Below are 13,252 nucleotides of genomic sequence, written 5' to 3' on the forward strand. Positions count from 1 at the left end.
GAAGCCATCCCACGACCTTCTTGCTGAGGCACCTGTGCTAACCACTAAGCCACTGTGCTGTCACAAATAAATGGTTATGAATGCTATGTGGGATTTCTGCTAATAAACATCCCTAAATCTGACACACTGTAGCTTTAATGTCTGTTTTAAGCCACCTGGTGACTTCCACGAGCTTGCGGAAAAGGTGGACAGTAAGTCCCCTTTAATTGTCATTTTAAAGATTCTTTTAAAAGATTGAAGTGGGAGGTGAACTGATTATTTTTGTTTTGTGGGGTGGCACGGTGGATTAGTGGTTAACAGTATTGCCTCACAGCAAGAATGGCGTGGGATCGATTCCCGCCTGTGACCTTTCTGTGTGGAGTTTGCATGTTCTCCCCGTGTTTGTGTGGGTTCCCTCTGGCTCTTCCGCCAATTCCTCTCACATCCAAAGACATGCAGGTTAAGTGGATTGGACACTTTAAACCGTCTGTAGGTGTGTGTGAGGGTGTGAATGTGTTTGTATGTCTGTATGTGGCCCGGCTACAGACTGGCGTCCTGCCCAGGATGTACCCCTCACGCCCCATGACTGCTGGGATAGGCTCCAGCCTCCTGTGACCCTTATTTTGAGTAAGCAGTTGAGAATGAGTGAGTGTGTGTATTTTGTGTACTTCTTTTTTTTTAATAAGTGTTGATCTCTGACAATGCCATTTCTATTGTTTTAAAATCCGTCACATGGGGGCGCTCTTATCTTCCACATGACCCCTCGATCGACCTAAATGGAGGCAAAGATAAGAAACTACCGGAGCTCCTTGAGTGCACTCTGTGTGCACAGTCATAAGTTTGCCTGATGTTTTGATTGCGCATTGTGTCGTTTTGAGGGACATTAGCGGATCTTTTTTTTTCATTTGATTTGATTTGATTTTGCAGGACGATGGGAGGGATCAGAGCTGTCAGTGAGGATGTTTCGGGTCCCGATCATAACTCGTTCTTTATTCCGCTTCCTGTAACCCCACGTACAGTTATTGTTTTATTTTTCTGGCTATTGCGCATCAACTTGGGGAAAGTGCACAAAGTGCGCGGTGGCTGCAGAGTCTGCGCGCGCGGAGCAGCGAGGCTGAAAGTACGTGACGTGAATCCAGATCACAGCTTGGAGTGTTTTTCTTTCCTCTCCATCTGAACTTTGAACGACGTCTAATCGAATTACCTCATCGATTACTCATCGGTATTCTCGAACTTGGAGCCACTTTGGGCTGCTTTTTTTTTTCTCCCCACCTTCACGTATTGATCGTTGAGTTGCTGTGGATTCTACTTTTTGACATGGCATCACTGTACCAGAGGATCACTGGGAAGATCAGCACTAACGCGTCGTTCCCGTCTCCCCCGGAGGCGAGTCAACTCCTGGGGCAGGGACCGGAGGCGGAGCGGGCGCCGAGGAGCCCGAGAGCCCGGATCCAGCCTCAGCCTCAGCCCCGCCGGCGCCGCGACGACGAGGACGTAAGGAAGCGCTGCTGTTGAACTTCACATCGCACCTTAGTAAAATAATATTCACATCACATTTGAATTTAACATTGACTCCATCGCTTTTTTTTGTTTGTTTTTGTTTTTTTGTTTTTTGGTTTTTTGTTTTTGAGGAAAACTTGTCGAACTTGCTTTTAGTTTTAATTGGCTACGGCGTCTGTCAGTCAGAATGACGCGTCTCTGACGTCTGTTAGTGTTTGCTCGGCAGCACGTCGGAGCAGCTTTTATATTTGTTCTCAAACACGGGTTTTGGTTGTAACAGAAATGATCAGATTGTGTGTGTGTGTGTGTGTCCGTGGTACTGAAGCTGTGGCTGCAGCTGCTGTCTCTGTCCGTGGTGCTGATTTATTCCTGCAAAGTATTCAGTTGTCCTATTTGTTACGCGCCCCGCCCACGAGGGTGGGGGAAGTGTGTGTGTGTGTGTGTGTGTGTGTGTGTGTGTGTGTGTGTGTGTGTGTGTGTGTGTGTGTGTGTGTGTGTGTGCGCGCGCGCGCGCGCGCGTGCTCTCCATTTGTCATTTGAGACTTCCTGGACTCGAAGATCAGAGATTTTGGTTGTTTGTTTTAATGACAGAAATGATCCATTCTCCATAATGTGGAGTAGCGTCAGGAAGGGCATCTGGCGTAAAACGTGCCAAATCAACATGCAGATGTCGAAAAAAGGAGAAGCAGAAAGAACTTGCTTTTATTTACACTCAACAAAAATATAAACGCAACACTTTTGGTTTTGGTCCCATTTTGTATGAGATGAACTCAAAGATCTAAAACTTTTTCCACATACACAATATCACCATTTCCCTCAAATATTGTTCATAAACCAGTCTAAATCTGTGATAGTGAGCACTTCTCCTTTGCTGAGATAATCCATCCCACCTCACAGGTGTGCCATACCAAGATGCTGATTAGACACCATGATTAGTGCACAGGTGTGCCTTAGACTGCCCACAATAAAAGGCCACTCTGAAAGGTGCAGTTTTATCACACAGCACAATGCCACAGATGTCGCAAGATTTGAGGGAGCGTGCAGTTGGCATGCTGACAGCAGGAATGTCAACCAGAGCTGTTGCTCGTGTATTGAATGTTCATTTCTCTACCATAAGCCGTCTCCAAAGGCGTTTCAGAGAATTTGGCAGTACATCCAACCAGCCTCACAACCACAGACCACGTGTAACCACACCAGCCCAGGACCTCCACATCCAGCATGTTGACCTCCAAGATCGTCTGAGACCAGCCACTCGGACAGCTGCTGAAACAATCGGTTTGCATAACCAAAGAATTTCTGCACAAACTGTCAGAAACCATCTCAGGGAAGCTCATCTGAATGCTCGTCGTCCTCATCGGGGTCTCGACCTGACTCCAGTTCGTCGTCGTAACCGACTTAAGTGGGCAAATGCTCACATTTGCTGGCGTTTGACACGTTGGAGAGGTGTTCTCTTCACGGATGAATCCCGGTTCACACTGTTCAGGGCAGATGGCAGACAGCGTGTGTGGCGTCATGTGGGTGAGCGGTTTTCTGATGTCAATGTTGTGGATCGAGTGGCCCATGGTGGCGGTGGGGTTATGGTATGGGCAGGCGTCTGTTATGGACGAAGAACACAGGTGCATTTTATTGATGGCATTTTGAATGCACAGAGATACCGTGACAAGATCCTGAGGCCCATTGTTGTGCCATACATCCAAGAACATCACCTCATGTTGCAGCAGGATAATGCACGGCCCCATGTTGCAAGGATCTGTACACAATTCTTGGAAGCTGAAAATGTCTGTTCTTGCATGGCCGGCATACTCACCGGACATGTCACCCATTGAGCATGTTTGGGATGCTCTGGACCGGCGTATACGACAGCGTGTACCAGTTCCTGCCAATATCCAGCAACTTCGCACAGCCATTGAAGAGGAGTGGACCAACATTCCACAGGCCACAATTGACAACCTGATCAACTCTATGTGAAGGAGATGTGTTGCACTGCATGAGGCAAATGGTGGTCACACCAGATACTGACTGGTATCCCCCCCCCCCCAATAAAACAAAACTGCACCTTTCAGAGTGGCCTTTTATTGTGGACAGTCTAAGGCACACCTGTGCACTAATCATGGTGTCTAATCAGCATCTTGATATGGCACACCTGTGAGGTGGGATGGATTATCTCAGCAAAGGAGAAGTGCTCACTATCACAGATTTAGACTGGTTTGTGAACAATATTTGAGGGAAATGGTGATATTGTGTATGTGGAATAAGTTTTAGATCTTCCAGTTCATCTCATACAAAATGGGACCAAAACAAAAAGTGTTGCGTGTATATTTTTGTTGAGTGTATTTTTATTTTGTCGCAGTGTTTATTTTACTTTGATGTTTTTTTTCTTTATGTTCAGCACCACGGAGCTGTCCGTGGTGCTGAAGCTCTGGCTCCGCTGTCGCTGTCCACAGCACTGAATTATTTAGTTTTCTTTATTTGTTGTCCCACTCTCCTTACCCATTATGTTCTGTGTGTGTGTGGGGGGAGACCCTTCATACACTGATAAAAGTGAAACTTAGACCAACTTTAAATAAAACACCTCTATCATTTGTGACACCTACATGTGTTTTTTTCCCTGTCAAATTGTACATATGATTTAAGGTTTCAACTAAACTATACATAAAATTGAGTGTAACATTTTTTTTTTGTTTGTTTTCCTCCACATTTTAATGTACTATTTGAATCACTGGCTCAAAAAGTGTCATCAAAATCTTGATCTGGATTATTATTATTATTATTATTATTATTATTATTATTATTATTATTATCTTGATTTTAACATTTTGGATTTTATTTTGGGATTGTCATCTTTTTCATTTTTTCCCAACTTAGTTTATTTATTTAATGCCTAAGTGGCTAAAACTCATCTGACATTACTCCATATGTCCCTGGGCCACATCCAACCCTTTGGCTGTCTCTCACTGGCTGGCGTGAGATTATTTAGAAATTATATACTAGACGTGAATATGTTTACACATCATGCATGAAATAAAAACTGTTGATTTTATTTTGAAGGTGTCTTTTATTCTCAGTTAACTTACGTATGTGTGCGTGCGTGCTGCCAGAAGTTGCTTAATGATAAACGCACTGTTCTGATGCAAAATCAAGGCTGGATGCAAGATATAAAATGTACAGCATCTCTGGGAACTGCATCCATGGGATACATGTACGCCGTATTCAGAATGTTGAAAAATCAATTTTTAGAATAATCTCTCTGTTTTATTTTTTCTCCTGGCTGCCATCAGCATCTGCTCCTCTGCAGGATGATGGGGTGGTGTGTGTGTGGGGGGGGGGGCAGCCTGCTGTGTGGAAATTAATATGGAACAGAGTTGAGTTCAGTATATTGGTCCGGCCCGGTACAATATTTTCTGTTACTCATGTGGCCTCTTTGGAAAACTAATTGCCCGCCGCTGGTACAGACAGGACTCTGCAAAAACCCATAAGGTACAGTGGCTGATAGAGGCCACAGCACTTCCAAATTTAGACAACACTAGCAATTACAGAAAACATAAATGCAAATTAATCTGCATCAGTTCAGCAGCAGGTAGTTGCATGAAAAAAGTTCGACAAATAACTAAAAAAACACTGGCAAACAGAGAGCACAAACAAGTGTAACCTTCAGTCTGTGCAGTAATTTAATTTGATAGTGTCTCTGTTGAAAATTGACACAATGCTCACAAAAACAGATGCATCACAAAGCTCTACAATACAATGGAAGTACAAAGAACACAAAAAGAATGTTCCACCCAGAGGATGTTGCATTTGTGACTGGTTAGTTCTCAGCAAAGAAGCGATATTGTCATGGGATCCCTTCTACCTCCATATGTGTTTTTGGTGGTACTCGGTCTCCAGAGCCTTACATGGGGACAACTTGTTTTCAGCCATGACCTGTCCTTCATGACTCCCTTTTCCACCTCTGTTACCCAGCAAAGTTCATTCCGGGCACGTTTGACCTGAGCCTCCAGCCTTCTTCTACATGTGGGGTATTTTCTATGGTTTATGCTCTTGTGCTTGTACCAGGATAACTGTTGCAGTGGCCTAGACTGTCTGATTGCATTGGTTTGTGTGATGTTGAGCAAAGCTGCGTTAACATCTGTGGGTATCTCATCTCATGGGAGTCTTCAGTTCACCTTGGAAATTGGGTCTAGGGGTTGACTGTGTTTAATCTAGCCATGATTCTTATCTCTATCTCAGTGAGCTCAGCTGTCACGGTTGGCAGAATCATATTATCTGACTCCACAGCTCTGGTCTGCATCTTTTCCTGCGCATGCTGTTGCATCTCATTATCATTCTGTTGGAGACTTCCAGTCTCCTGCTATACAGGCAACTTCCTCTTAGTGATGTTTGAGGATTGCATGATTAGTTGTTTCTCAGGTTGTGTGGATGTTGGTCTTCAGCTTAGCCATAGTTCCTACATAAGGTACATGTAGCTTCTATATGGTTGGATTCTGCTGTTTATAATAGCCTCCATCAGTTCCATGGCTGTTTCCCAATTCTGGGGCTGCATCCTTCTAAGACTGCATTATATGAAGATCTGGCTTTCCAAGACAACAGAGGCAAAGCAAATTGTTTTTATGGTTAGAATTCCTTTTACTCTGTGATGTGAGGATATATTTTTTAATGTTGTCCTAGAGTTTGTTCAACTCTTAGATTTTTTTTTTCTTTTTTTCATTTTAATGTTTCTGTGAAGGCTCTCAGTTGTCCAGGTGGTTTCCATAGTGGAGAAGCTTGAATCTTTGACTGGACTGGGTTGCTTGACGTGAGGACGTTTCACTTAAAATCACAGAAGCTTCCTCAGCTAAAATTTTTGCTCTGGTAGTCTAACTTCTGTCTTGACTCTTGTAGAGAAGAACAAACAGAAGCCACAAAAGATGGAGTTTTAAACCTAACCAGACCCCTCCTACCGAGAGGCAGACTGCTATTGGCTAGTGAGTAAACAACTGCTTTAATTAGCACCTATTCTGCTCTAGTTAGCACCCTCCTAATGACGAGGTAGCTGTCCCTCCTAACAGTGGGACTGATGCCTCTCCTGACACCTCTCCTGACGAGTCTCCTGATGACGTGAATGACTCATTACCATGAACAAAAGACTGAAATGGCTTTGACCTGTGTACCCCATTGTAAACAGGGGACAAAGCATGTCTCAGACCCCCTCCCCAGTTAAGGATGGGTTTCAACTGTTTCACATACAATGTCTCCTTCACTCCTCTCTCAAACCATTTCTTCTCTCTGGCTAAGATTTGAAGGAAAGACACTAACCACACGTTTGAGGACAAAGAAGTTCAAATCTTATCTTGTTCAAGCCTCATTCATCCCGCCCAGGTCACACAACGCTCTTGCTTGCCTCTACTGGTGGTTGGCTCTCACTGCGGTATTGTATCACTTCCTGTTCCGGAGCACAGCGGTGTTTTTCTGTATCTGTTAGCTGTTTAATCTGCGCAGTTAGATTGATCTAGTTATCTAGATTACGATTTGTTTCCCAGTGTAATCTTTACGTGCCTTAACTAAAGCACTCCTTCTGCTGAATCACCTCTAAATTATTTACACATTATTCACTTTGCGTGTTTTTAGGAATCCGTTAGCTTAGCGTAGCTACTAGCTCTTAGCCGATTTAGCATGGCGGCTTCTCCTGTCTCTCCCGCACTTTTCTGCTCTGGGTGTGAAATGTTTAGTTATTCCTCGGCCTCCTTTAGCAGTAATGGTACTTGTAATAAGTGTAGCTTATTCGTAGCTTTGGAGGCCAGGCTGGGCGAATTGGAGACTCGGCTCCGCACCGTGGAAAATTCTACAGCTAGCAAGGCCCCTGTAGTCGGTGCGGACCAAGGTAGCTTAGCCGCCGTTAGTTCCCCCCTGGCAGATCCCGAGCAGCCGGGAAAGCAGGCTGACTGGGTGACTGTGAGGAGGAAGCGTAGCCCTAAACAGAAGCCCCGTGTACACCGCCAACCCGTTCACATCTCTAACCGTTTTTTCCCACTCGACGACACACCCGCCGAGGATCAAACTCTGGTTATTGGCGACTCTGTTTTGAGAAATGTGAAGTTAGCGACACCAGCAACCATAGTCAATTGTCTTCCGGGGGCCAGAGCAGGCGACATTGAAGGAAATTTGAAACTGCTGGCTAAGGCTAAGCGTAAATTTGGTAAGATTGTAATTCACGTCGGCAGTAATGACACCCGGTTACGCCAATCGGAGGTCACTAAAATTAACATTAAATCGGTGTGTAACTTTGCAAAAACAATGTCGGACTCTGTAGTTTTCTCTGGGCCCCTCCCCAATCGGACCGGGAGTGACATGTTTAGCCGCATGTTCTCCTTGAATTGCTGGCTGTCTGAGTGGTGTCCAAAAACTGAGGTGGGCTTCATAGATAATTGGCAAAGCTTCTGGGGAAAACCTGGTCTTGTTAGGAGAGACAGCATCCATCCCACTTTGGATGGAGCAGCTCTCATTTCTAGAAATCTGGCCAATTTTCTTAAATCCTCCAAACCGTGACTATCCAGGGTTGGGACCAGGAAGCAGAGTTGTAGTCTTACACACCTCTCTGCAGCTTCTCTCCCCCTGCCATCCCCTCATTACCCCATCCCCGTAGAGACGGTGCCTGCTCCCAGACTACCAATAACCAGCAAAAATCTATTTAAGCATAAAAATTCAAAAAGAAAAAATAATATAGCACCTTCAACTGCACCACAGACTAAAACAGTTAAATGTGGTCTATTAAACATTAGGTCTCTCTCTTCTAAGTCCCTGTTGGTAAATGATATAATAATTGATCAACATATTGATTTATTCTGCCTAACAGAAACCTGGTTACAGCAGGATGAATATGTTAGTTTAAATGAGTCAACACCCCCGAGTCACACTAACTGTCAGAATGCTCGTAGCACGGGCCGGGGTGGAGGATTAGCAGCAATCTTCCATTCCAGCTTATTAATTAATCCAAAACCCAGACAGCGCTTTAATTCATTTGAAAGCTTGTCTCTTAGTCTTGTCCATCCAAATTGGAAGTCCCAAAAAACAGTTTTATTTGTTATTATCTATCGTCCACCTGGTCGTTACTGTGAGTTTCTCTGTGAATTTTCAGACCTTTTGTCTGACTTAGTGCTTAGCTCAGATAAGATAATTATAGTGGGCGATTTTAACATCCACACAGATGCTGAGAATGACAGCCTCAACACTGCATTTAATCTATTATTAGACTCTATTGGCTTTGCTCAAAAGTAAATGAGTCCACCCACCACTTTAATCATATCTTAGATCTTGTTCTGACTTATGGTATGGAAATAGAAGACTTAACAGTATTCCCTGAAAACTCCCTTCTGTCTGATCATTTCTTAATAACATTTACATTTACTCTGATGGACTACCCAGCAGTGGGGAATAAGTTTCATTACACTAGAAGTCTTTCAGAAAGCGCTGTAACTAGGTTTAAGGATATGATTCCTTCTTTATGTTCTCTAATGCCATATACCAACACAGTGCAGAGTAGCTACCTAAACTCTGTAAGGGAGATAGAGTATCTCGTCAATAGTTTTACATCCTCATTGAAGACAACTTTGGATGCTGTAGCTCCTCTGAAAAAGAGAGCTTTAAATCAGAAGTGTCTGACTCCGTGGTATAACTCACAAACTCGTAGCTTAAAGCAGATAACCCGTAAGTTGGAGAGGAAATGGCGTCTCACTAATTTAGAAGATCTTCACTTAGCCTGGAAAAAGAGTCTGTTGCTCTATAAAAAAGCCCTCCGTAAAGCTAGGACATCTTTCTACTCATCACTAATTGAAGAAAATAAGAACAACCCCAGGTTTCTTTTCAGCACTGTAGCCAGGCTGACAAAGAGTCAGAGCTCTATTGAGCTGAGTATTCCATTAACTTTAACTAGTAATGACTTCATGACTTTCTTTGCTAACAAAATTTTAACTATTAGAGAAAAAATTACTCATAACCATCCCAAAGACGTATCGTTATCTTTGGCTGCTTTCAGTGATGCCGGTATTTGGTTAGACTCTTTCTCTCCGATTGTTCTGTCTGAGTTATTCTCATTAGTTACTTCATCCAAACCATCAACATGTTTATTAGACCCCATTCCTACCAGGCTGCTCAAGGAAGCCCTACCATTATTTAATGCTTCGATCTTAAATATGATCAATCTATCTTTGTTAGTTGGCTATGTACCACAGGCTTTTAAGGTGGCAGTAATTAAACCATTACTTAAAAAGCCATCACTTGACCCAGCTATCTTAGCTAATTATAGGCCAATCTCCAACCTTCCTTTTCTCTCAAAAATTCTTGAAAGGGTAGTTGTAAAACAGCTAACTGATCATCTGCAGAGGAATGGTCTATTTGAAGAGTTTCAGTCAGGTTTTAGAATTCATCATAGTACAGAAACAGCATTAGTGAAGGTTACAAATGATCTTCTTATGGCCTCGGACAGTGGACTCATCTCTGTGCTTGTTCTGTTAGACCTCAGTGCTGCTTTTGATACTGTTGACCATAAAATTTTATTACAGAGATTAGAGCATGCCATAGGTATTAAAGGCACTGCGCTGCGGTGGTTTGAATCATATTTGTCTAATAGATTACAATTTGTTCATGTAAATGGGGAATCTTCTTCACAGACTAAAGTTAATTATGGAGTTCCACAAGGTTCTGTGCTAGGACCAATTTTATTTACTTTATACATGCTTCCCTTAGGCAGTATTATTAGACGGTATTGCTTAAATTTTCATTGTTACGCAGATGATACCCAGCTTTATCTATCCATGAAGCCAGAGGACACACACCAATTAGCTAAACTGCAGGATTGTCTTACAGACATAAAGACATGGATGACCTCTAATTTCCTGCTTTTAAACTCAGATAAAACTGAAGTTATTGTACTTGGCCCCACAAATCTTAGAAACATGGTGTCTAACCAGATCCTTACTCTGGATGGCATTACCCTGACCTCTAGTAATACTGTGAGAAATCTTGGAGTCATTTTTGATCAGGATATGTCATTCAAAGCGCATATTAAACAAATATGTAGGACTGCTTTTTTGCATTTACGCAATATCTCTAAAATCAGAAAGGTCTTGTCTCAGAGTGATGCTGGAAAAACTAATTCATGCATTTATTTCCTCTAGGCTGGACTATTGTAATTCATTATTATCAGGTTGTCCTAAAAGTTCCCTAAAAAGCCTTCAGTTAATTCAAAATGCTGCAGCTAGAGTACTGACGGGGACTAGAAGGAGAGAGCATATCTCACCCATATTGGCCTCTCTTCATTGGTTTCCTGTTAATTCTAGAATAGAATTTAAAATTCTTCTTCTTACTTATAAGGTTTTGAATAATCAGGTCCCATCTTATCTTAGGGACCTAGTAGTACCATATCACCCCAATAGAGCGCTTCGCTCTCAGACTGCAGGCTTACTTGTAGTTCCTAGGGTTTGTAAGAGTAGAATGGGAGGCAGAGCCTTCAGCTTTCAGGCTCCTCTCCTGTGGAACCAGCTCCCAATTCAGATCAGGGAGACAGACACCCTCTCTACTTTTAAGATTAGGCTTAAAACTTTCCTTTTTGCTAAAGCTTATAGTTAGGGCTGGATCAGGTGACCCTGAACCATCCCTTAGTTATGCTGCTATAGACGTAGACTGCTGGGGGGTTCCCATGATGCACTGTTTCTTTCTCTTTTTGCTCTGTATGCACCACTCTGCATTTAATCATTAGTGATCGATCTCTGCTCCCCTCCACAGCATGTCTTTTTCTTGGTTCTCTCCCTCAGCCCCAACCAGTCCCAGCAGAAGACTGCCCCTCCCTGAGCCTGGTTCTGCTGGAGGTTTCTTCCTGTTAAAAGGGAGTTTTTCCTTCCCACTGTAGCCAAGTGCTTGCTCACAGGGGGTCGTTTTGACCGTTGGGGTTTTACATAATTATTGTATGGCCTTGCCTTGCAATATAAAGCGCCTTGGGGCAACTGTTTGTTGTGATTTGGCGCTATATAAAAAAATTGATTGATTGATTGATTGATTGATTGATTGATTGTCCATGCTGCGCCTTTTTGTCCAGTTACATAGTACTGCCAGCTTCAAAATGACGCATTTCTCTTTGGGCAACATCCCTGTCCAGTATATATCCAGTCTATGGGAAATGCTCTGGTTAAGGTGATCATGAATATAACATAAATTTGATTTCTAGAGCTCCTGTTTGTTTGTTTGTTTGTTTGTTTGTGCAGAGAACTTCAACTTGACCTGAAATTGATAGAAAAAGCGATGCATGATTCTGCACAGAAACATTTTATAAAGACCTTCCTATGCTGTGATTGCTACAGAGTGAGCTCACATGAACTCTTGTTCCGGTGACATACTTTTTGCATCATGCTTTGCTTGTTCTTTAATGTATGTATACCATGCTGTTATCCAAGGCCAAAATAGTCCTCCTTTTAATGTCAGCTGGAGTGTTGGCTTTCTTCCAGGCGCGTGGCTTTAATGAGTAAGTCTGGTGGAGGTGACATTTATATCACGCTGTGGCCATGAGAACTGAAGTCCTCTGGGATGAAGAGCTCATCCACAGTCAGCATCCCTACAGGGACACCACACAGACCTGATCCGCCACTTCAAAACTATATCTGTCGGTTGATCTGCAAAACAACAAAGGCCAAAATACGTTGCAAACCGAATTCTATTGCTGCTGCTGCTGCTGTATACTGTGGCACTGACTCACGGAAACACGTGTGACTGCTTGTGATGCACCTGCGGTGCTCAAATAAGCAGCTGTTAAACACCTTAAATGTCACTCCTTATGGTCTCACATCTCACTCTGACACCACCTCCTCCCTCTTCTCTCCTCAACACTTCATCTCAACTGTCTGCACCTCGGTTTAGTTTCTGATGTGATGGTTGTATTTGCATTTAAGACATTTTGATGAGGCACAAATTCCAAAACGGAGACAGGGTCGCTGTCTTATGACTTGACTGAAGAGCTGAAAGGGCTCAAATGAGACTAAATGTTTCTCTCAGCAAGCAGTTATGTCGATGATGCCAACACTGAATAATTCGATAATGGGCAAAGGAAGTCTTTCTGTACACACCACAGCTCTTCCATGAACATGGGGAGCATCCCACTAATCTGAAGGTTCACTCGTCCGAAGGTTCAGGTCAATAAATTAATATATTTTGATGCTGAGTTTCAGTGAGCTGCACTACCAGCTGTATACTTATATGTGCTTTTCCTTTCAGTTAAGAAGATGTTTGTTTCATCTGTGATGCGAGAGTGAATGTTACTTCAATTAAAAACACATATCACTTTGTTTTTAATTTCGCTGGTTATAAAGACGCACTGTACAATATAAATGTCACACGCAATATTCCGTAATTAAGACTTTGGCATTTAATTCAAATGACAATTATACAACTTTCATGGGTGACTGTGAATTGTAATGTTTGGCTTAATTTGGAGTAAATACACACACAGACTACTGAACCTGTGGACTAGTGAACGATTTGTAGACATTCATGCTGGTTATATGGTCGCAAATGGACTTTTACCGGTAAAACGGATATTTGCGACCGTATAACCAGCATGAATGTCCACAAATCAGCAGACACAAGGGGGTTATTCCCATTCAATCCAGCTCCATCGTTTGCACTGTTTATTTTTCTGTGGGTAATTTGGTTGGCGAGGCTTACCGTGAGGCAGCATCACTCCAGCAGCGGTCAGGGCTCGGAGTAATCCATCAAATGTGAAACAGTAATTCTGTGTCAGAATCCACATCAA

General features: G+C 42.9%; 1 protein-coding gene across 1 annotated transcript in view; it reads left to right on the top strand.

Moving 5' to 3' along the window:
• Positions 1-1,283: 1,283 nt before the first annotated feature.
• LOC117507722 (dipeptidyl aminopeptidase-like protein 6) overlaps positions 1,284-13,252 on the top strand; it is a 660,963-nt gene continuing 648,994 nt past the window's right edge. Inside the window, exon 1 of the mRNA XM_034167551.1 lies at positions 1,284-1,473. Within this exon, the coding sequence (XP_034023442.1) occupies positions 1,297-1,473 (177 nt within the window). The 5' untranslated portion in view covers positions 1,284-1,296. The remainder of the gene's footprint in view (positions 1,474-13,252) is intronic.

Source organism: Thalassophryne amazonica, chromosome 1, assembly GCF_902500255.1.
Source record: "Thalassophryne amazonica chromosome 1, fThaAma1.1, whole genome shotgun sequence".
Lineage (NCBI taxonomy): Eukaryota > Metazoa > Chordata > Actinopteri > Batrachoidiformes > Batrachoididae > Thalassophryne > Thalassophryne amazonica.